At 44.6% G+C, this 22,327-nt stretch overlaps 1 protein-coding gene across 1 annotated transcript; it reads right to left on the bottom strand.

Annotated features, from left to right (window-relative positions):
- Positions 1-580: 580 nt before the first annotated feature.
- mical3b (microtubule associated monooxygenase, calponin and LIM domain containing 3b) lies at positions 581-21,794 on the bottom strand. The gene is made up of 35 exons (XM_087830391.1): positions 21,649-21,794; positions 19,165-19,511; positions 18,700-18,907; positions 18,507-18,623; positions 17,990-18,091; positions 17,391-17,546; positions 17,206-17,306; positions 16,124-16,381; positions 15,930-16,045; positions 15,721-15,847; positions 15,497-15,590; positions 14,868-15,015; positions 13,216-13,412; positions 13,030-13,130; positions 12,890-12,952; positions 12,161-12,334; positions 11,953-12,042; positions 11,424-11,534; positions 9,860-9,943; positions 9,372-9,534; positions 6,725-6,828; positions 6,026-6,092; positions 5,716-5,875; positions 5,074-5,222; positions 4,918-4,986; positions 3,881-4,456; positions 3,732-3,805; positions 3,520-3,591; positions 3,316-3,366; positions 2,988-3,233; positions 2,820-2,913; positions 2,668-2,718; positions 2,489-2,588; positions 2,345-2,418; positions 581-2,227 (listed from the first exon to the last, which is right to left on the bottom strand). The coding sequence occupies exons 2-35, from the start codon at positions 19,426-19,428 to the stop codon at positions 2,043-2,045; spliced, it is 4,746 nt and encodes a 1,581-aa protein (XP_087686517.1). The 5' UTR covers positions 19,429-19,511; positions 21,649-21,794; the 3' UTR covers positions 581-2,042.
- Between the last annotated feature and the right edge of the window lie 533 nt (positions 21,795-22,327).

Here is a 22,327-nt window from a genome sequence, read left to right as displayed (position 1 = left end):
GGCACTGAAAAGTAATTACCTTCAGATGACGACTTTAATGTTTGTAAAGCTGCAGTGTCAGACCCGAACATGAAGAAGGTTCACGTGTTGCAATAGAAAGCTCAGAGCTTACCTAACACCACTGAACAGACAGTTTGAGGAAGAAAACAAAAGAATGACAACATTCAGAGGTCAGAGCCTGTAATTCACTTCCTCTTTCAGTTGGAGCATTAACAGGACAAACGTTTCACCATCATGTGTTGGGTAGTGTGAAGCCACAGAAATAGTTACACAAGCATGCAGAGGAAGAGGAGCCGGAGCACCACTGAGAGACAAAATATTTTAAATTAAATTAAATTAAAATTTTTTATTTTAAATTAAAGGTCAGGTGATTTATTTTTTACTCTTCTGTGACTGAAGCTTCCAGATCTTTCTCTCACTGTGCATTGAATACAAAGCTGTAGAGGAGTCACAACTTATGTTCAACAATCAAATGTTATAAGGGAGGAATAGTTCATCGATCTTCTCAAAAAAGCTTAATGTGTTTGTATTTAATCATAATAATAAAATGTAATTTCTGAGCAGAAAATGAGCCAGAATGTCAGAAATGAGAGGTTTATTTCACAGCACAGAGTTACAGTAATAACCATCATCACCGCATGAACACATGTTATCGATAAGGTGGCAGGTAAGGCACACAGGTGATCTGATGGCACAATCAATAATCAATTAAATAAAAATGTCATTGAGGCTGGGTCACATGGTTCATCAGATGTTTTAAAACATTTTTTTTATTAAATATTAAAGTTTTTGTTAAAAAAAACAACTTTTGTGTCAAAAACCACATCCACCAACCCCACCAGGTCCCAGCCATCATCAGGAGTCACCAGAGATACTAAAGGACCACAAAGGCTCTGTTTGTGAAATGCTCAAACATCTTTAGTGAGTGTTAGCTTATTTTAAGAGTGCCTAAACTTTATAAAAGAGTTTTAAAAACAGTGATATGAGACCAGAGGGTTCGGCCTCAAAGGATTTAAATACACTGTTTTAAATGTTTTAATATCAGTTTTAATATCTAAAATATTAGGAATGGGTCCAGTTCTTGTATACAACTGGTTTCTAGTAGAATTAATTTGATTCATTAGTCTACCTGCCTATTGAGCTTACTTTTGAGTTCTTGAATTCTTGCAGTCTAGTTTTTATATTTTACTCCTGACTGCTGGGGTGGAGCCTCCACAATTTTGTTGTGCATGTACAATGACAGTAAAGGGCTATTCTATTCTACTGTATTCAAACATTTGACACACAGCATGTAATTAATTAACCAGCATCTGAGACTGTAAACTCCTCAGGAAAGAGTTTACTGAGCTCAGATCAGAGGAGTTTACCCCTGTTGTCAGTAGAAAGAATGGAGTTTTAAGATAGCTCAGCACTGAGAGCTGAAGTCCACCTTTGTGCTCTCTCTCTCGAGTAGTTACAGATATTTAAACTCTGCACCAGGACAAGCTGCACAAACACCTCTTCATTTAGATTAGCTTACTTTTACTCCAGGTAGCAACACAGCTAGTGGGTTATGGTAGCTGGTTAGCAGTAGCAGTAGCATGGTATTGGCTAGCAGCCATGTCAGTTTTCCATCACTATAGCTAATACAGGCTGTTAGCATTAGTACTAACTCCTGCAGTCAGAAAAGTGGAGGTTTTTCCCATCTTCTCTGGGGTGAATGACATCATCACACATGATTGGATGGTTCAGTTCAGACCATCCTGTATCTGTTTGGGTTCTGCTAGATTTAATCCATCAAGCTGCTCTCATGACTAACCTCTAAGGAAACATTAGAGGTCAGCTGATTTCAGACTAAGACATCCTGTTTCTGCTCGTTTTTATGAATCAGTTTTAAAACGTTAATAAATGTAATTGTTTCTCTCCATCTGGACTGTTTACCTGCACTAAACCAGACTCTCCTCAGGTCAACTCGACAGTTTGCAGTTTTAAACATATCATCCCTGCCTGCGTCCAGGTGGGTTTAAAGACCTCTGACAGGTGAGACAGAAAGTCTAACCACCTCAGGTCCAGGTGAGTCCCAGTCCTCCAGACACCATCAGCTGCTCCAGGTCCCTGTCTTCCTGTCGCTCCTGCAGTCTCTGCTCTTCCAGCAGGGACACCAGAGAGTCTCTCTGCTCAACCACCTCCAGCATCTCCTCCAGGATCAGACGCTCCTCAGCCAGCTGCTCCTCGTCCTTCAGGTGGTCTGCATGCGCGTGGGCACACACACACACACACACACACACACACACACACACACACAGGTGATCATCACACAGAAACACACAGGTGAGCAGGTGAGCTCTGATCTTGTCTGTGTTACCGTCCACAGCCATCCTCTCTCGGAGCTCTTGCTGCAGGCGACTCTGCCGGTCCTCCAGCTCCAGCTCTCGAGCGCTGAAACACAGCCAGAACCATCACACCCCAGGAATCTGCCCAGGTGAGAGGTCAAAGGTCACATACTCACAAGATCATGAGCTCAGCTTCATATCGGACCAGAACGTTCTTCTGCTGGACCAGCTGGAACCACTGCTGCATCAGCGGCGGATTATCCAGTTTCCCGAGCCCTACACAGAAAACCGGGTTCAGCGCCGCATAATACCTGCTGTATATGTACTCCACAGGTAACCGGATATGTGAACTGACCTCCCAGGTGAAGCTCCATGTCTGCGCTTTGGCTGGATTCTCCCCAGTAATCTAACAGAAACACAAGCACAGGTGGATTCAAGTAGAAGCACACCTGAGTTCAGGTAGAACCAAGTAAGTTCAGGTATTCCTTTGGCCTGTATTTTCAGTACCTGCTTCTCCCCTCAGAGCTTTCTCCACCATCACTCCTCTCTCCTCCAGCTGCCTCTGTTTCTCTTCCACCTGCTGCAGCTGCCTCTGGATCATCTAAGACACAGAACGCAACATCAGGTAATCTCACCTGAACTCAGGTAACCTCAACTGTACACAGGTAACCTCACCTGGGCCTTGTGGAGTCTTTTCAGTTCTTCCTGTTTGGCCTGTCTCCTTGCGGCTCTCTGAACCCGTCGCGTGATTCTGGTGTCCAGGTCATTGTCGTCATCCTCACGCTCCCTCTGGAACATGGTTTCCTTCACGCTCAAACTGGATGCCTCCTTCGGCTGGACCAGGACCCCCACCACCTCCGTGGGGCAGGAAGACTGGCCATCAGAGTCCTGTAGCGGGACTCTGTCTTTCAGGGGGCGTCTCTGAAACAGCAGTGCGTAAGCATCAGGACAGGAAGTGAAACTGCTGGACCACCACAACCCTCAGAGGATCAGGTGTGTGTACCTTGATGGCGTATGATCGTTTGAAAGCCAGAGCGTGAGGAACGTATGGTGGCTGATTGCAGGAAGAAGAAACACGGAGGACAGAAAACAGTCAAACTGATAGACGAGACGTGAATCTACGTCCATTTAAGTCTCGGATAGTTTCAACAAGTCGGTATGTCAGTCGAGTTTAAAGTCAGTCTGGTCATTGTGTGTCAGGTGATACCTCCTGGTTCTCCTCCTCCTCGATGGCAACCCTCTGAATTTCATTGGTCAGGTCAAGCAACTCCAAACGCAGCTGCAAAAGAAGACTTCAGGTGAGAGACCCAGTCTAGGTGTTTGTCTGACCCATATCCCTATCCCTTAGTGAGTCTGGGTATGATTTAGGTCTCAGATTGGTTGGAATAATGCTGAACTCTGATTGGTCGGAGTGCTTACGTTGTTTTGGGGCTTCAGGGAACATCTCTGCAACACGGTGGATGAATCAAGATCTGACACCTCTGCTCTCACATCTGGACAAAGAAGGTACAGCTATTACATCATCACAGTGACATCACACTGACTAAAGGTGTTGTTATTATGGCCACCTGTGAATCTCTGACTGGCTGTTTTCTCCTTCACCCTCTCTGCAGGTAAAGTCCCACCCCCCTTCTTCTTCTGCTCATTCTTGTTTCCAGAAAACACAGTCTTTAATAGATTTCTGGCTCCAACCCCTCCCAGCTCCATCTCCCCAGGGGGAGGAGCCTCTCTGAGCATCTTAAAGAGGAGAGCCCTGCCCCCAGGCTGCAGGGGGGGGAAGAGGAGTCTAGGGGGGAGGCTATGAGCTTCTCGCCGTCTCGTCGTCCTCCTCTTCCTCCTAAATGTTCCTGGGTCCTCCTCTGACCCCTCCCCTTTGTCTTGCAGGAGGAGGGGCCTATTTTGCGGTAGTTCAGGTGTGATGTTGTCAAATGAGCCCCGCCCACTGGCAGCAGGTGTCTCCATGACAATGGCAGGTGTGAGTGACACTCTGGCTCCATCCTCAATGTGAGGGGAGTCAGGTGTGGTGATGAAGGAGGCTGTGCTGGCGGTGGTGGCGACAGGGTGTGGAGTCACAGATGAGTTCATGGAAGAGGTGGAGTCAGGCTGAACAGGTGTGTCAGAGCTGTAAGGAGGAAGCTCCGCCTCTGAAGGGAGGAGATAGTGTATGAAGTAATGTGTATATGCACTCTGTACACACACACACACACACACACACCTTTTAATATTAATGTTTATTGATGTTAATGAATGTGAGGCAGCGAGAGTAAAGATTAGAACGACGGCCTTTAGAAGCAGCAGCTGAGCTCACAACGAAAAGGAAGCTGACTTTGAACTTTGTGTCACACATTCATCAGGTCAGTGTTTGAGTTTTAATAACTTCCTGTCCCCGTCCTCTGATCCTCCCATGGAGCGCTGCTGTCCTTTCATTCCATTTTTAATGAAATTAGAATTAAAATTTTGCTGTTGTTACACACACACACACACACACACACACACACACACACACACACACACAGAGTTAAACATTTATGTTAAACACAGTGGTTATTCTAAAATCTGTGGTTTTATAAAAGGAGTTTGGTTAGCAGGTTCAGGTAGGTGCTACCTGTCTCCTCCTCTAACAGGAGCCATAAGCCCGAGCGGCGCTCCATCTCCCAGGGGTCGTACTCCCCCTCTACCAGCAGGGGGAGACAGACAACAGCACATCTCAAACTCAAGACCCCTACTTCACACCCAAAAACTCACAAAGACTTTAACTCACCATCGCTGGACTCCATGTCACTGCCTTCCTCCTCCTCCTCCTCCTGGACTTTCAGGTAAAGCTGCAGCGTTTCTCTCGATGAAGATCTCGTCTCGTCTGAGGTTACACAGCCTCCTCCCTCTGCCTCCTCCTCCATGTCTGACTCTGAACTGAATACAGGATACATAAAACAGTTGGGATGGAGGACCAACACTGCCAACCAAACAAACTAAAGTGCATTTTATATATATATAAAAAAAAATAGAGCCATAGCTAGATTGATTAAATATTTACAGATTAGACTAGAATTTTTTTTAAAAAGGCAACATTTTAAATTCAAAAGTCAAAACAATTAAAAAAAAATTCCTACAAACATTAAAAATTTTGTGGGGTCTAAATACACAAATATAACATAAATTTTAAAAAAACTTTTATTGTAATCTTTATTTTGATGTAAACATTTAAGTTTCTTTATTAATTCGTACTTTTCACACCACAAAATATTTCATATTGAAGTTTTTAGAGTAAAACGTGAGTGACCTCCAGCTCTTTACATCCAAGACATGTTTACTGTATGGAACGGTGATTCCCATCATTCAGCAGAAAGGCTGAAGCATTATTAAAGCCGAGGCTGTTTTTTTCTACTTCCTGAGGTTTACCGACCTTCTGGACCTGGACCCCGTCTGATTGTCGGTGCTCAGGTTGAATAGGTTCAGGACCTCCTCGGAAACCTCCTCCAGCTCCTCCTGCAGCTCCGCCTCTGAGCTCCGGTGCCAGATTTCCAGCTCGATCCTCTCCGGCGTCGCCGCCATTAGAGAAGCAGCTGCCAACACACCAACGCAGCCACACACACACACAGACACACACAGACACACAGACACACTAAAGCCCACATCGATTCCCGTTTAAGGAGCGCGCTCAGTGTGAACACGTATGGACACTGAAAGCACACACACAGGTGAAGCTAGCTCACCTGAGGATGGTCGGCGGCCTGCTGAAATCAGAAAGTCAGACAGAGATGGCGCCGAGCTCTGGGACCCCTTCAAAGACAAAGATATGCGTTTATTTATTAGTCCTGTAATTATTCCAACTCTAAAACTCAAAAGTTTTCAGTAACTCTGATTCTAAATTAAATTTACAAAAAGAGTTTTTTGTCACATTCATTTTCTAAAATGAGTTTAGCAGATGAACTTTATTAAATCGTTATCAGAATCATTATCTTTATTTTTCAAAGGCGAAATATTTGCTATTTAGGATTTAAAGGTTGAAAAAAACTTATACAGGTGATTGAAGAAAGGTCTAGTTTTCCTTGTGTCATTATTTCTTCTGTTAATGTGTGTTTTTATTATTTTTGAACTCAACATTTCTGGCATGATCGATCTTCCGTACTGACTCGCTAAACAGTGATGATCCTGAACAGCTTGCCTGCCGTGAACAGAAACACCTGAACTGATCGGTTCCACAGGCAGGTAGCTGCTCCTGTCAGCACTCCATTCAAGGTCCAGCCACACAACACCACCACCACCACCACCCTGATCTCCAACTAAAATTACCACCTGAAGAGCATCTGATCACCTGTTCTACCTTCCACGGCTTGAACTAATAAATTGCCCACACCTGCAGGTCAGGTGCACACAGATAATATCACAATGAAAGTAAAAGTGGTTCTTACGATTGACGTTCGGTGTGACACAGCTCTGTCAGATGGCGTCGGCCTCTTCCTCACGGCTTGAGCACTTAGGTGACATTCGGAGCGCTGCAGGCAGTAAAACCTCCCTGAGACACAGAGGACGACAGACAGGATGTCAGGACAGGTGTGTGTCTCTCACACACAAGTATCTCACACAGACAGATGTGGAGGGTATTCTGCAGCCCTCGTCTCTGAAGGCTTCCCAAAATTCATATTTTTATAGCAACCTTCACACCGACTCCCGCCTCGACTTTAAACTCATCAGTCATGTGACCACTGTGTTCTCATTGGCTGCTGAGCTGCAGAATTCAGCTGTCAGACCCACAATAGACACTTTGTGTGGTTAAAAATGTGGTGTGGAAATGCGTGGCGGCGAGGCTCAGGGCTCCCATGGCGTCCTGAACTGAGCTTGCCGATCACATGACACCACCACCTGACAGTAATCAGAGTACTACAGTGATGGGCAGAAAAATCAGAGTGAGTCTGCAGGGCAGGTTGTGTGTTGCTGGGGTCAAACATTTTCTCCCCACTCATGAATCGGCAGACCTGAGACTCAGACACTAATCAGATTGTTTTTTGATACACGATTATGAGTCTGCTAACGAGTTACAGATGTACGGAGGTGAGTGTGGACCTATGTCTCTGAAGGTTTCTGTTTCTTTTTCATTTATGAAATCTATCTTGCAAATAAAATGACTTCAAACTACCGGTGGCCTGACGCACAGCAGGGGGTCTGGGCTTCATCAGCTGTTCATTAGCCGGTCCACTCAGGGTGGACCGGCTAATGGGTCCAAGTAAGTAGTCCACATGAAAACACATTCAGACTGTGAGAGCAGAACTTGAGCTCATGGTAGGGTTACAGATCTTCATCAGGAGGCCAGATCTGGCCCACAGGCCAGTGTTTGAGGCCGTTTCCATTTTTATCCCCAAAGACCCAAAGATACCGCGGAGACTGACACAGGTCCCCCCCCACACATTAACGCTCTTCAAAAACAAGCAAATTTATCTGCAAATGAGGCCGTTTTGTCTTTTCTTCTCTGGTTTCTGATTGGATCTTTTAATTTGATGTCACACTGCTCCCTGTTTTTGTTGCTAATTGTCTAGTAAAGCTACAGATTCGGCTGTGAACTTTATTTATCTGTGCGGTGGACACAGAGAGGCTTTATCCTCCACTTAGTCATGAGTAGGGCTGCCACGATTAGTCGACTAGTCACGATTATGTCGACTATCAAAATCGTCTATGACTAATTTAATAGTCGACGCGTCGTTTGAAGCTTTGCAAGATCACAAAAGCCGCAGAAATAAGTAGTAGGATTTAAGAGTGTAATAACGGACTGAAACAGAAGATGGCAGCACTGCATGTACAAGGATGCCAGCTGCCGTTAAACCCCGAAGAAGAAGAAGAAGCTCTGTCCCAGAATTCATAGCGCATTTCCAACAATGGCGCCAGCTAGTTAGTTTTAATATTACTCTTATTATTCTTTCTGGGTCACAAAATAAATGTTTAAAATGTTTTCGGGCGAGAATGTAGCTGTGTAAACTTCAAATATCTGCTCAGTTTATCAAGACACCACATATTTTCAAAAGCACTCCGACGTTTTCGGAGACATCTGTTACCCACTAGCTCCACAGCTAGCCGGGGGCTAGGCTCACTAGAGCCCGTGAGAACACCGGACTCCCTGCAAATCGTTTTCAAACCCACCGCCGTCTTTCACTACTCAGGTTAAACATATATAAGTCACTTAGATAACTTCAAAATGTTGTTGTTTGGCTTTTTTTTTTTTTTTTAGTATTTTATTTGTTCCTGAGTAAATCGGTTTTAAATGAAAGTTTAAAACTTAAATTAGATTAAAGTTATAGTTTTTACACAGCTGAATAAATGTCAAGCAGACAACTGATTATCAGAAGTATGATGTGCTCGAGAATATACTCCGGTGTCCCGTTATATTTTAGATAGCAAGGAGTTTATTAAACTTCACCTAAACAATCTGCAAATTTCATTAAAATTTAATAAACTATCATCTTGTCTTTATTTTTAGTTAGCACATACCTTAAACATTTAAAGCTGTAAGCTAATGATAGTTATATAAGAGCAGATGCATGCTGGTGCAATAATCTATACGTTTTACGTCCAATGGATGCATGATCTGATTAGTCGACTAATCGCAAAGATAATCGGTGACTAGTCGACTATCAAAATAATCGTTTGTGGCAGCCATAGTCATGAGTCTAATATCGTCTGATACCACGCCTCAGGAATGAGACCGATGAGTTCAGCTCTGTCACTCAGGTTTAATCTAACGTTCTGCCATCAATAGAAGTTTTTCAGTGTGTGGGTTGAGAAAGTCCATATCAACTCTGTCTCTTATGGTCTCATCTCAAAGTCAGACATCTGTTTTCTCTCCTGGAGGTCAGGGTCAAACTGGAGGTTTATTTTGAGGGTCAATGGCGATGATCTGCTCAGGGAGACACTGGCTCTAAAAATGTGTTTCATGACTGTGAGGTCATTGTTTGTCCCCACAGAAAGAGAGTGAACACCTCTCCTTTTTCCTGCTGAACATGGAAACCTGTTAAAACCTAAACCCCAACAGCAGAGAAGGGTGGAGGAGGGGGATGTGAGTGCACTGACCGGCGTGCTGGTCGTATGTGTACGAGGCCAGGCGGAGGGGACTGCTGCAGGAACCACACTGGAAGCAACTGCGATGGAAGAACAAGCCCTCTGCACTGAGACGCTCCATCACATAAACCCTCTGCTTACAGAAGAAACAGACGTGACTGCAGCTGGCAGAGGCCTGCGGGGACACACACAGCAACAGATGGAGGAAAGGTTAAAAGAAAGGAAGTGAAAGTGGAGGAAAGGAAACAAGGCTGGGATGGAAGGCAAGGTGACAGACTAAAAAGCTAAAAGAAAGGAGACATTAGGGCATGAAGAATGAAAGAAATGAAGAAACCACAAGAAAAAAGAAACGAGGAAAAGAAGTCTCAGCAAACTGAATTCCATCATCAGTTGGGCAAAGTTATCAGCTGATTTATCACAACATCTTCTTCACTTCAGCTGATTGAAACAAAGTCAAAGAGCCGAAGTGAACAAGGCGCAGAATACTGAAGCAGTCTTACCCCACCACCGTCCTCCTGACTCTGCATACGACTGGTTATCTGCTCAGCCAGTGAGCTCACGCCACCCGTGTACATTTGAAGGCACTTTGATCAGACAGACAGACAGACACAGACACATTACAGCCACAGACCATGGGCCTCATTTATGAACCATATCCTTTCATCTGCAGTTAACCTGTGCAGTGAGCTGAAAATGAACTCCATATATTCACTTTTAATATCCAGGAAAGACGGCGAGACCTGAACCCTGACATCATCTGCCTCAAAGGACGTTTTCACACCTGTAGCGCGTGTCCTCTGGTCCGACTCAGCTGATGAGTTTAAAACTTGTAGTTTTGCTTTGTTTTGTTTCACTTCAGCCCGCTCATAGAACTCGGAGACATTCATGGTAGCTGCTAGCCTGTACAGACCTTTGCACGTCTATAGCACTTTCCTGCACTGAGAATACAAAGATATGTTCGTACAGGATGATGTTTAGCTCAAACTTGTAACATACGCTTGGTAGCTGGTTCGGTTGTTTTGGTCTGCACTCGAGTGCAATTACTGTGTTCACACCTGCACAAACGAACCGCGCACACAGGCAGAATAAACCAGAGGTTGATTTAAACTGACTAAACACTGCAGGTGTGAAAACAACCTTAGCTGACCATGAGCAGAAGCATACAGACCCAAGGGTCAGGGTTAGGGTAAGGGAAGGAAATGTGAGGGTGAGACTGTTAAAGAAGGGAAGGAAGATGCTGGTGTGGAAGTAACTTCTGTTTCCAAAAGTTTGTTCTTTGATCCACACACCTGAGTGTGAAGAAACTAACACCAGTGAGACCCCTTTAGATTTACACTATGCAGTTGTTATAAATGAGGCCCTTGATCCACCACTGAGAGTGATAGGATATCAAGTGCTTTTTACCAGCATCACGTTCAGCGTTATGGTGTTTAAGCAGGAATTTTCACATGTGACCTTTTACCTTCTCATCTGAGTAGTTCTCCACGTCTCCAGGATTTATTTAGTGTCTTTGTGTTTGTACTCTTTGGGGTGAAATATTGGGGTTAGTTTTCTATCAAAGCTGGCAGCAACATCTGAGGCATGACAGTAACTCCAGCTTCTTCACCCTGATCAGGGTTTATGGCCACGATACATCTGAGCTGTGGGACATCATACCGTTCAGGACCAGGTGAATCTTCCAGGAGATCTAACTTGTTTTCAGCGATGGGGCAGCCAGAGGAGAGGAAAATAAACCCTGCTTGTGATGCTGGTTGAAAACACAGCGACAGATGGAGGGAAAGTCCAGCCGCACAAAGTGCTCAGTCACCAAACACATCAGAGCTGCAGGCTGATCTGAGAACAGCTCCTCTGCTCAATAGGAGCTATTCATGAGCCTCACTTTGTTATTGATCACATGAAGCAGGCGATCGGTACAGCCCTGCAGGACTCAACGATCCACTGAGGATGTTCAGGCTGACGAGCACGAGTGCAGCCGGGGGACACCGAGGCCCGAACAAACCAGAGCACTACGGGAGGAGGGGTATACGTTCAGCACACAAACACACCAAAACCCATCAGAGATACCTGTTCAGGTACTTGCTCAGGCACCTGTTCGTCCCCATCGAGAACTGCCTGAGCCTTGAGCTTCTGTTTGAATCGAAAACTCATCTGCTCCTGCTGAAGAGTTCTTTTTTTCTGGCAGAGACAGCAGACGTTATTCCATCTGCAGTCTGGACTCTGCAGAAACTGTGACGATGCAGGAGGCTAGAACCAAAACCTGAACCAATCGGTGATGTCTATCACACACCATAGAGAAATCCTCTTTAAAGGGTCTCAATTCAAACCGAAAACTCAATTTGGTTCGTAGTTACATCACCCTGTGTGTCCAGCACATGAATCCATGAGAAAGAAACTTCTCACGAACCAAACTAACATCTGTGTGATTCACATGAGGATCTCAGAAGTATCAACAGACAGCAAAAAGGGAAATTATCTATTTATTTTAACCATCCAGCCACCTGCATCCTCTTAAATGAGTCTTTAAAGTGAAAATGTAGTTTATCAGTACTCCAACATGTCTCATCTGTCTCTACTGGCTTCTACTGGTCTTTACCGGCCTCCATGATGACAAGTGAACTGGAGCTGCAGTCGGCTGACTTTCTGCTGGTTGGGAGGCTGGAGGGAGGCTGGATAGCTCCCCCTGCTGGTTAACACAGGGTGTTTGCATTTATAGAAACATTAATAGTACACACATCATGTCCACAACCCCTATTTGACCATCAGAAATCAATATGATTCATCAGAAATCAACACGCTCTCACTTGTCGACGGAAATCAGCAGCAGCAGCAGAAGAAGATGTCCTGCAGGTAGATGAACTTTCATGCAGCTTTGCCTGTAGCTGATTGGCCATCAAACGAACTCTGGACCGACTGGCCCCACCCACAAACTCCTCCTCAAATGACTGGCTCTCAATATCACCATTCAGGTCACATGACTGCAAAACAAAATATCCATTAAAAAAAAAAAATCAGGTGATAGTCATCAGAGGAAAGTCAGCTGCCAAACAGTAGTGAGTTTCCTGAGGTGGCTTCTCCCACAGACAGTGACATCAGCGGCTCCACCTTTGGCCCTGACACTGTGCTGGTGTCAGCTTTGTGGCATCCTCGCCATCAGTGGTGTGGTGTGTAAATGAGCAAAGAGGCCGCATCCATCAGTCCAGACTGAAGAGAGAAAGAGTGGCCAGCTCAGGCCCTGGTGATGGAAGTTTCTCCATCTCCACCTGAGTCACATGGCCTACAGAGACTGAAAAGGGTCATCAGAGTGAAAAAGAAGCATTTGTCTTAAGTTGTGAGTCTTGATGAATTAAAGAAAAGTCTTCATCTGAACCCGACCCTGAACTAGATAAGACGAAGAAAATGGCCGGACAGCCGGACCGCTCACCATCTCCACTCTGAATGTCTAACGCTCTCTGTCCTTCAATGTCTGGTTCTGGTTGAAGATCTGAATAATTTAACATGAGCTGATTTTGAAGTGAAGTGTGGACACTGACCTCCTGCTGCTCTCGACTCTGCTGACTGGTCTTCCTCTTTTTACCCAATGCCCCCCCATGCTCCTGCAGATACCACAAATTATTACCATCTTTAATTTCACACAGATGACTGCAGGTATGAGGAGGTGGAACTACGCTACCTTTGGGTTTCTCTTCCTGGACAAACTGGTTCCCAGTCGGCTGAGGAGGGAGGCGGGAGCGATGAGAGCTGATCGCAGGTCAGTGATGTGCCTCAAGCAGCCTGAAACAAACATGTTGGATTACCACGTCTTTTTTAGCAGCCCTTTTCAGTAGAACGTGTGATCGGGAGCAGTTTGCAGCCTCACCCATAGGGGGCGGTGAGTCTTTGAGCAGTTGGTAAAACTGGCTCAGGTACATGACCATCGACAGAGAGTCCGGCTCTTCCACAGACGACATTTCCTCCACCGTCATCAATGGAGAAATCCCAAACTCTTGTTCAGCCACATCAAAGCCGAGTCGAGTGTTTTCTTCCACTGATGACTCGTCCAGAGAGTCAAAGTCTCTGAGGAGAGGCAGGAGTCAACTCAGACCTCAGAAGAAGCAAAACTCTCACCTTTAAAGGACCATTCCTCTCTACACTCCATGAACAAATGTTTATGACCTTTTCGTTCTATCTTTTAAATTATTCATAGGTAAATGTACATGAGTGAAGCACAGAAGGTTGATATAGTAAACTTTCTGTTATTTATAAGTTGTTGACTTTCGCACCATGTTCTTTCACTGCTCTTGAAGCTTGTTTTATTGATGATGAAGTTTTCTCACATAATGACACAGGAAGTTGTTTCTGACAGAACATGAATCTCTTTGTTCAGTCCGACAGGATATCTCACAACACAGTTTGTCCCTCTGGATTCTGAGTACCGTATTTTTCGGACCACAAGGTGCACTGGATTATAAGGCGCATTAAGCGGGAAAAAAAAGAAGAAAAAAGTCAGATAAGTCCAATTTTGATTCATTAATGTTGAATTCTCTCGCAGCTGCTCTATTCCCGTGTTGTTGCAGTATATTAATGACTAACCTTGTATTGTGGATGGATTATCTCAGTTGTTCTCCTGACTGAACTTTGGTCCGTTTACAGCATCCTGCCATGCGTTTTCATTTGTCCCTAACCATCGGGAACCCTCACGTTAAGTTTTATTGAGTGGAAAAAAGTTTGCGTTCATCCTCCAGCTTCACTGTGTTTATGTTATGCTAACATAGCCGTGTCGCTAGCGATCATGTAACACGTCATTATATACCAGCTAGTCCAACTTCAGTAACCCTACAAACGTCACTGCTGTTTAGTTGTCTGTCTTCATTTATGTTGGAAGTGATAACAGAGCTGCACCTTTTAATTTTTTCAGTAATCTCTCAGTCAGAACATGCTGTATCATGTTTAGGTGGAAACTATCGAGCTAACTTCCTGCTAACTTCTAACTCTGTTAAATTTAATAAATTCTGCCTTCATGGATGCCTGGATGTTAAACTTAATTGTTACACCTGGTAAAGCAGCAATGCGTATCATTTTATTAAAGATGAAAGAATTTAGACAGTTTTTAACTCTCAGTGATGCTGCAGTGTTCGTTTGACTTTGGGACCTGAAGCAGATGGAGTTTTGGACCCAGTTTACTACGTGAGGCTCCTAACTACGGTAGCCCTAATGCCCCGGTGCGGCTCGTAGCATACCAAAGTGGTACTAAAACATTTTTGACTAATGTTTGAGCGCCATGTACCACATAAAATCGGTTCGAGGTTAGTAAGCACAACCAGAATTCATACATAAGGCACACCGGATTGTAAGGCGCACTGTCGATATTTGTGAAAATTAAAGGATTTTAAGTGCACCTTATAGTGCGGAAAGTACGGTAGGTCTGAATGAACTTTTCAAAAGTCATGTGACTAAAAGTCATGTGACTAAAAACCCAAACACAGAGTGATGGAAACTGTCCTCAGAGCAGTTTTAACTAAAAGTAATTACATCAGATCAGATCGGTATCGGTGGATAAGAGCACACAGGGCGAGGCCACTCCTCCAGGAAGTAGTCAGGTCAGTAACATTAACGCCATGGTAACCACAAGTCTGTTCCTGACACCAAGTCAGCAGCTGATTGGATCGAGAGAAGGATTCTGTGAGAAGAGACAGAAAGAGAGAGGGAACCAGTCAAATGAAATCCTCAGAGCATTTTTAAACAGGAAGTTGAATATCCTTCATCAGCTGCTGCTCTTCAGCTGAAGGCTTAGGCTTTCCAAGAAAGTTTGTCAGATCTTCTATTTGTCAGATCGGTTCCTGAAAATGACGTAATGAAGTTCATCAAGGCTTTTATACACACACACAAAAGTTATATTATATATTATAAAAATTATATATGTATTCATATATATAAATTATCTATCTATCTATCTATCTATCTATCTATCTATCTATATATATATATATATATATATACTTTTTAGAAGCTGAGAATCATGCACAGTGTTGGGACAGAGAGGCAATGCTGCCACCATCAGGTCAGACTGTGAACTAAAAAACTTCACTCTAACGTTCATCAATCACACTGTAGTTAAAAAAACAAAACAAAAAAACATCTTCAGAGTAAAGTTATCCCACCCTGTCTGAGGTATCTGGGGGAGGGGAGCCGGATGATATCACTGCAGTCTGTGGTTAGCCCCACCTCTTCTCCTGTGTCAACCAGGTGCCTCACCTGAAGACAAAAAAAAATATCCCTTCATACAGGAGCAGCTTTTACTTGTTTATTGATTCAGCTTTAAATTCTTCAGTCCAACCAAACAGCATCAACAGAGACAAAAAAGCCCTTCCCGCTCTGTGTTTACCTGGGCAGGTGTGACGGTCAAAAGGCTGGTATTCACGTATCTTGTTGTTGGATCTACAGAGAACAGAGTGATGTTCTTTTGCATGTTCTCTGGAGTCGTCTGAGGGAGGAGACGGTACAAACTCTCTCTGTAGGAAAGGCACACAAACAGACATAATGTTGCCAGGTGTGAGAAAACAGCAGATGTATCCTGTCCAGGTGTGTCTTCACCTCTCAGCCAGGACATCCAGAGGAGCTGCGCCCTGAGCCCAACTTCGTATCATCCAAGCCGAATCCAGAGCTGCCAGAAACCCTCGAGCGACTCCCGTCCCCATCGGCCAGAAGGGCTGCAAACAGACAGGAAGACTCTGTAATTAATCAAGGTATCTCACTTCCAACAGCCTGTTTACCTCCACCGGTCTCACCTCCAATAGGCTGTCTCCAACCAGTGTGACCAGCAGCTGGTGTCCGTGGCGTTGGCGAACCATAGCAGCGTTCTCTGATGCATACATGCAGGTGAAGTCGAACATGGCAACATCAGGCTGACCATAGTGATTCATGGCGAAGTCCAGAGTTGGCAGCTGGTGATTGGTGGAGAAGTCTGCAGCCTCACGGGCATATGCCTGCAATGCATTCTGGTCAACGTTCCCTCGAGAGAGGAGCAGCTCTGTGTCTGCAAAATCCTATAAAACAACAAAGGCATCTACTATTAATTCAGGCTTATGTGAGTTTGTTTGAGGAGTGTGACTTCACGCAGAATTACTCCACAACTGCCAGCCACCTCAATGTGGTGGAAAGGTTTGTAGGTTCCCAGTGACCCTGAGAGCTATGAATACCTTGCCCTGAAATAAAAAACCAAAGCCCCCTCCTGGAGGTAGACCTGAGAGCAGAGCTTACCGGGGAGTGTTTGATAACAAGACCTTGATATGTGGTCCATGACTGGGTGCAGTTCAGGGTAACTATCTTCAGAACTCTCTGGAAGGCTTCCAGACGTACCTGGTAAACCCAAACAGGTGGTGAAGGTGAATTGGAAATCCCATGTAAATGAGGGTTTTCACTCTCACCTCTAGGACAATTTGTCATGTATCCTTGAATAAGGAGGGGGCAGTGAGTCATGTTCAAAAACATTGCAGATTTGAACAGATGTGGGCCACAGCCATCCTTTCTAGTTGACCTCTGGGTCTGCTGAAAAGCAGATAGGTGCCAGGAAGCTAGAAAGAGCTGTGGTTTTGACAGTCAAAATCAAAACAGTGTGGAAGGAGTTTAGAGAGGCCACGGAGAAGGACTACTGACAAGAGTAAAGAAAGTCTGAAGACTCAGAAGAAGCAGCTTCATTGGAGAGGCTCCTGGGGTGGTTAAGAAGCTCCCAGAGAGCAAGATGCAAGTTTTGGATGAGATTCACCTCGAAATGCTAAAATTATTCAACAGCAATGGTGTGGGTTCATGACTCAGCTCATGGACGGAGGGATGGATAGAGAATGACTCCAGGTGTGTGTGTGTGTGTTACCTGCAGAATGACTCCTTTTTCCAATAGACTCTGTTTCTTTGCTGTCATCACAAAATAGTGTGTGTCATCTTTGTAGTACACAATATTCTCCAAGTCAATCCCTAAAACAGGCAGACACAGGTGAACATCACACCTAGAGTCTCTGAATGCAGACTCCAGGTGTGTGTCAACTTTTAGGAACAAACCAGTTTCCTGCCGTAGCTCCTGGAAAAACCTTTGGTTAAAGATGAATGCCACACCGCTGATCTCCTCCACTTTGGCTTCAGCTGTGGTGTTTCTGTTCTTGAAGTTTGCTGTGATGGCGATGGCAAGCTTCCCCCTGAACTCTTTACGCCTGAAACCTGTTCACACACACGGATACAGGACAACATGGTCAGGTACACAGTGTCCACATTTTAGAAAAGGGGTGTCGAACAGCACATAGTCCAGAGAAGTATCATACCAGTCTGAAATGTTATAATGATGCTGTTTCTATATAGCAGTCAGGGTTCCGATTTACAGGTGGATTAACCTCCATCAGACTGTGAGAAAAAGGCTTACACTGCAGTACTGATTCAAAAGTAGGTTACAACTTTCAGATGGACTGGAAGACACAAAAACTCTTAGAAGAACTGAAATTGTTGTACCTGATGATTTTGATGTGCCTGACAGTGTTGTTGTACCTGACTATGTTGATGTACCTGATGATCTTGTTGTACTTGCCTATGATGCCTGATGATGTTGATTTACCTGATAATGCTGATGTACATGACTATTTTTTTAATACCTGGTAGTGTTATTGTACCTGGCAGTGTGTTCCTGCGTCCATCTGCTCCAATTATTACATCAAACTCCAGCTGACTCACAGGGTGATTCTTTGGACTCACCTCCATTCTCCAGCCCAGCTCTGGACAGGTACATAGATACACAGAAAGTTGAGGAATCTACATTTTAAGTGCTTTTAGGACTGAAAAATAAATTCATACGTACTGTCTGTCTTTCATTTCTTTCGCTCACATATTCTGCAGCTCAGTTTATGACCCTGATGATGGCTACTATTCACCTGCTTCTGTGTTTTCTAATGAACAACAACAAGGTTACACCAATGATTTCTTTCAACACTTTCACTCTAGGTAAAATTTTGTCTGACTTCAGGCCTTATACCCCCATTGTCACTTTGGCTGACAGTTTAACTCGGTTTGCATGTAAAAATTGCAACTGTGAGCTGTGAACACACTTCAGTTTTCTTCTAGCAATACATACAGCATTGTCTGGTTAATTATTCATACAGTGGCCCCTTTGTTCAAACTCTTAGGCCGTACTGTGTCTGTGCTGGTCCTCTGCTGGCTCCACCAGGTTTTTAAACTCCACGTTGACATGAACTTCAACCCCCAGGAGCAGGGCGACCTTCAGCAGGACAAGCTGCAGTTGGCGAATACCTGCAGACAGGAAACGGGAAGTGCTGACTGGATGGTTTGGCTGCTCTGATGAGACAGAAGCAGAATGCTGACTCACTGATGTGGTCGATGGAGCCGGCACAAAACCTTCCATAGAACTTTTTGGCTCCGAGGCCCCGCAGGTCGTGGATGGTGAAGGGCCATAAGTGGAGCACATTGTTCCTGGAGAAGGAGTCCCTCTTCTCCAGCAGCACCACTCGAGCTCCCATGAAGCTCAGCTCCACTGCTGTCCGCAGACCGCAAGGCCCTGCACCAATGATAACACACTGGCCAGCGAGAGAGGAGACAACAGACGATCAGACACATTCTTACCTTCTCTCTTTTTTTTTAACCTTAAAGTAAAGCCTTATATCAACAGTTCAAGATCATATTACTTTAAGACCAAAATCTGTGAATGCTGTTTTAATTTCTCTGCCATGAACAGTCAATCTATGAAGTAGTAAGGTGTTCCTAATAAAATGACTGAGTAACATGTCTTAGTATGTTTGAACCGAAGCTCCTGCTGTGTGTTTTTAAAACGTACAGTCACATCGCTGCAGGCTCGCGCCCTCTGGTACTCCTCCTGCGCCCCCCTCCGGTCCAGCTTGGCCCACAGACCATTCGCCCTCCAGTAGTTAAGGCGGCGTTTAATCGGTCGGTACAGTGGCCTTTCGGCAGTGCTTGGGTCCAGCTGCAGATGTTCACAAAGCTGGCTGAAGGAGTGCAGCGCCGCCCTGCAGGTTGATGCTGATACAAACTCATCAAACAGCTCCTGAGCTTGGCATTCTGGGAAAGACTGGTCTTCCATGGTGACCTCTGAGGCTGCAGGGCACCATGGGAAGGATGTCACCTGCTGATGATGTCACCTGTGATCTCCAGCTCGCTCTCTGTCTGGTGAAAGGACAGGAAGTGGAATTACAGACTATGATGCCTAATTGAGGATAAAAGCTAAAAATTTGAGGCGCTGTTTGTGAGGTTTGTGTCTTCCTGTGGCTCACCCCCAATTACAAATACGGATACAGCCTGAGACAGTACAGAAAAGTACTTACTGATTCATGGTGATACTTAAAGTGCAGGTACCGGAAAACAAAGGAAAAACACTTGGATGCTTTAAAGGAAAGCAGAACCCTCACAATTTTACAGTCCTGAGTACCTTTTTGTTATTTTAGAGGTACTTTGGAGTACTTCAGAGGTAGGTGGGAAACGTTTCTCCCTCTCAGGTTGTAGTTAATGCTACCATTAGTGTTTATATGGTGTTTTCCACAGATACGATTCACAAGAGCCATTGCTTCATAGAAAACAATTTTAAGATAACAGAACATTCAACAGTCACGGAAACAAACTGATCAGCCGTCCTGTGATACAACATCTATCCTGTATACTGCACGAGGCTGTGACCATCGATGATCTCACATCTGTTGGATTTTGTGTAAAGCTGACCAAATCTTCAGCGTTGTCATGCTGATCGTGTCCCAGAGCTGAAAGACAAATCATTTTCTTCCTTTAACTAAAACTGATCCTGAAGTACGACCTCACTACCTCAGAGGCTACAGCAGCTGTGGCGCTTTGTCCTGAAACAGCTGCAATCTATACATTTTTCTGCTTTTTTTTCTTCCTAAGAATAGAATTATGTCTTTAATCTCAAAACTGTCACCAATATTTTTTTTCTTAATGTGGTCTTAATACTCCTTTATACTTCTTTGTGTGAGATGCGATTTAAACCATTGTACCTGAAACGCTCACAGAGTCGGCTCAATCTGATGGTCAGCTGTGTCGCGTGCAGAGCTGAGGTTCAGTCGTGCATCCAACACGTTCTGAGCAAAGCGGTTTGGTGGAGTGCTTCCTGACAGTTAACAGTTAATTAAAGTTATTGTAAACGGGACATCAGCAACAGCGCTCTGGAATAAAGGAATCTGCTTCCACTGCTGGGTGCACTCTGTAGTCGTGACAACCTGGACTTAAGGTGACAGAGCAGCTGAAGGGAAGGTGTGACGACCTGGATGGAGTCCAGACCCCCTGCTGATAAACTCCTGCTACACCGAGGCTGCGTTCACAGACACTCAGGCGACTGCTGAAAATAACACAGCAGCTCTACAGACATGGCACTGGAAATTAAAACTAGAAAACCCTTTTCGTTCAGCTCTGTTTGAATTTCAGAATAAAACATCAATAAATAATCCATTAACCATTTCAGCACATTGCTCAATAAATATCTTTTTAAAAGTGTTCACTGCAGAGACATCAAACCATTCAAACAGCAAAACCTCAGATCACTGGAACTGATCAGATTATTGATCATCATCTCAGAGCGAGTTAAATGATAATGATGTCTCTGTGTTGTAGTCACATGACCAGCCGTCAGCCTGAGTATGTGTTTGAAACAAAGAGGCTCACAGAGCACGGCTGTCAGTACCAAGCACCAACACGCACGTTTGTCTGCCTCTGTAAGGACCCTCAGTGACACGATGCTTTCATAACCTATACCGTCATGACCTCTGACCCCTGAGGTGAGAATAAACAACCTCACAAAGACAGACAAACAGCAGCAGATCTGAGCGTGTTTCACTTTACTGGATTTAACACAGAGGAGAGTAATTGATTTATTAGTCTATTGATTATCTGTGCTTCAGACGGACAGCTGAGGGTGAGACCACAGTTTGATGTTTAAATAAAGTTTGAGTCAAAGATCTCAGTGAAAGTCAAGACGATTTGTCAGCTGCTGTTTCTCGATATTATGCATTTGGAGTACTTTGTCTCACTCTGTTCACCGTGCAGTAGATATTTCAAACTGACTCAAACTCGGTTTTCTTTCTCAAGATTCAGCATCATCTTGTTCTTTATTCAGCTGAGTGTAAAACACGGTTACAGCAAACTCTGAATCTTTCTGCAGCCTTTTTATTTGCAGCTCAACTCTACAGCACTCAGAAAAACTCAATCCCACCACACACACACCTGTGACTCAAAAAATAAAAGTCTGCTTTTACTTCCTGTCTGCAGACTGAATGGAAACAGACAGAAATGTACTCACATCTCAGAGCTGCCAGCCGCCTGCTGCTCGCCTCCAACTGCTACTGCTCCCCAGCACACACTAATCCACTTTAATCACACAGACACACTCCTGTCAGTGTGGTCAAATGTCCTCACAGTGTCTGAAACTTATAAAGCTGGTCAAACAGGCGCACTGACACACACAGTGTGTAGCTGAGGTCAGGGGGCGTTGTTAGATTGGGGCAAGCCCCGCCCCCTGAGTGTCAGACAGAGAGCGGATCCTGATGGTAATCTGTGAGTTAACAAGCTTAACGGGAGCTGGGCGGCAGCCTCAGATCATCTTTGTTTGTGATGAAGTAGAGTTCATCACTGTGACATTCATCACATCGCAAGGATCAAGCATGATTGGTCATGTGACCTCAGACTTCATAGGTGTAAATAACACCATCACTAATAATTAGCCCCACAGGTACAGAGACAGGAGCTCATGTGGGAACCTATCAGCAATCACGTGATCACTCAGACAAGGACTGCGGCGCAGAAACTGTCTTGACATCATCAGGTCTGTGTGAAGAATCTTAAATAACCCCGTTTGTCACCAAGCAGCTCTCTGTGTGACATCCTACGTTAAAGGCCACGTGAACGTCACATATCAAACCATCTTTTACTCTTAGACTGCTTACCTGAGATTTGCAGCCAAACCTCCACCATCATCAGCT

The sequence above is a fragment of the Neolamprologus brichardi genome, chromosome 17 (genome assembly GCF_056152115.1).
Source record: "Neolamprologus brichardi isolate AB-2024 chromosome 17, ASM5615211v1, whole genome shotgun sequence".
NCBI lineage: Eukaryota > Metazoa > Chordata > Actinopteri > Cichliformes > Cichlidae > Neolamprologus > Neolamprologus brichardi.
The sequence above is the reverse complement of the archived record's forward strand: the minus strand, read 5'-3'. Positions and strand labels throughout refer to the sequence as shown.

What these genes read in the sequence shown, in the direction of transcription:
- mical3b (XM_087830391.1), bottom strand. Translation starts at nt 19,428, where the DNA reads ATGGAAGACCAGTCTTTCCCAGAATGCCAAGCTCAGGAGCTGTTTGAT. An exon ending in CCCTGAAGCCCCAAAACAAC is followed by an intron (nt 3,592 to 3,731) that starts GTAAGCACTCCG and finishes CTTCTTTTGCAG; the next exon opens with CTGCGTTTGGAGTTGCTTGA. An exon ending in AAAGACTCCACAAGGCCCAG is followed by an intron (nt 2,914 to 2,987) that starts GTGAGGTTACCT and finishes TCTGTGTCTTAG; the next exon opens with ATGATCCAGAGGCAGCTGCA.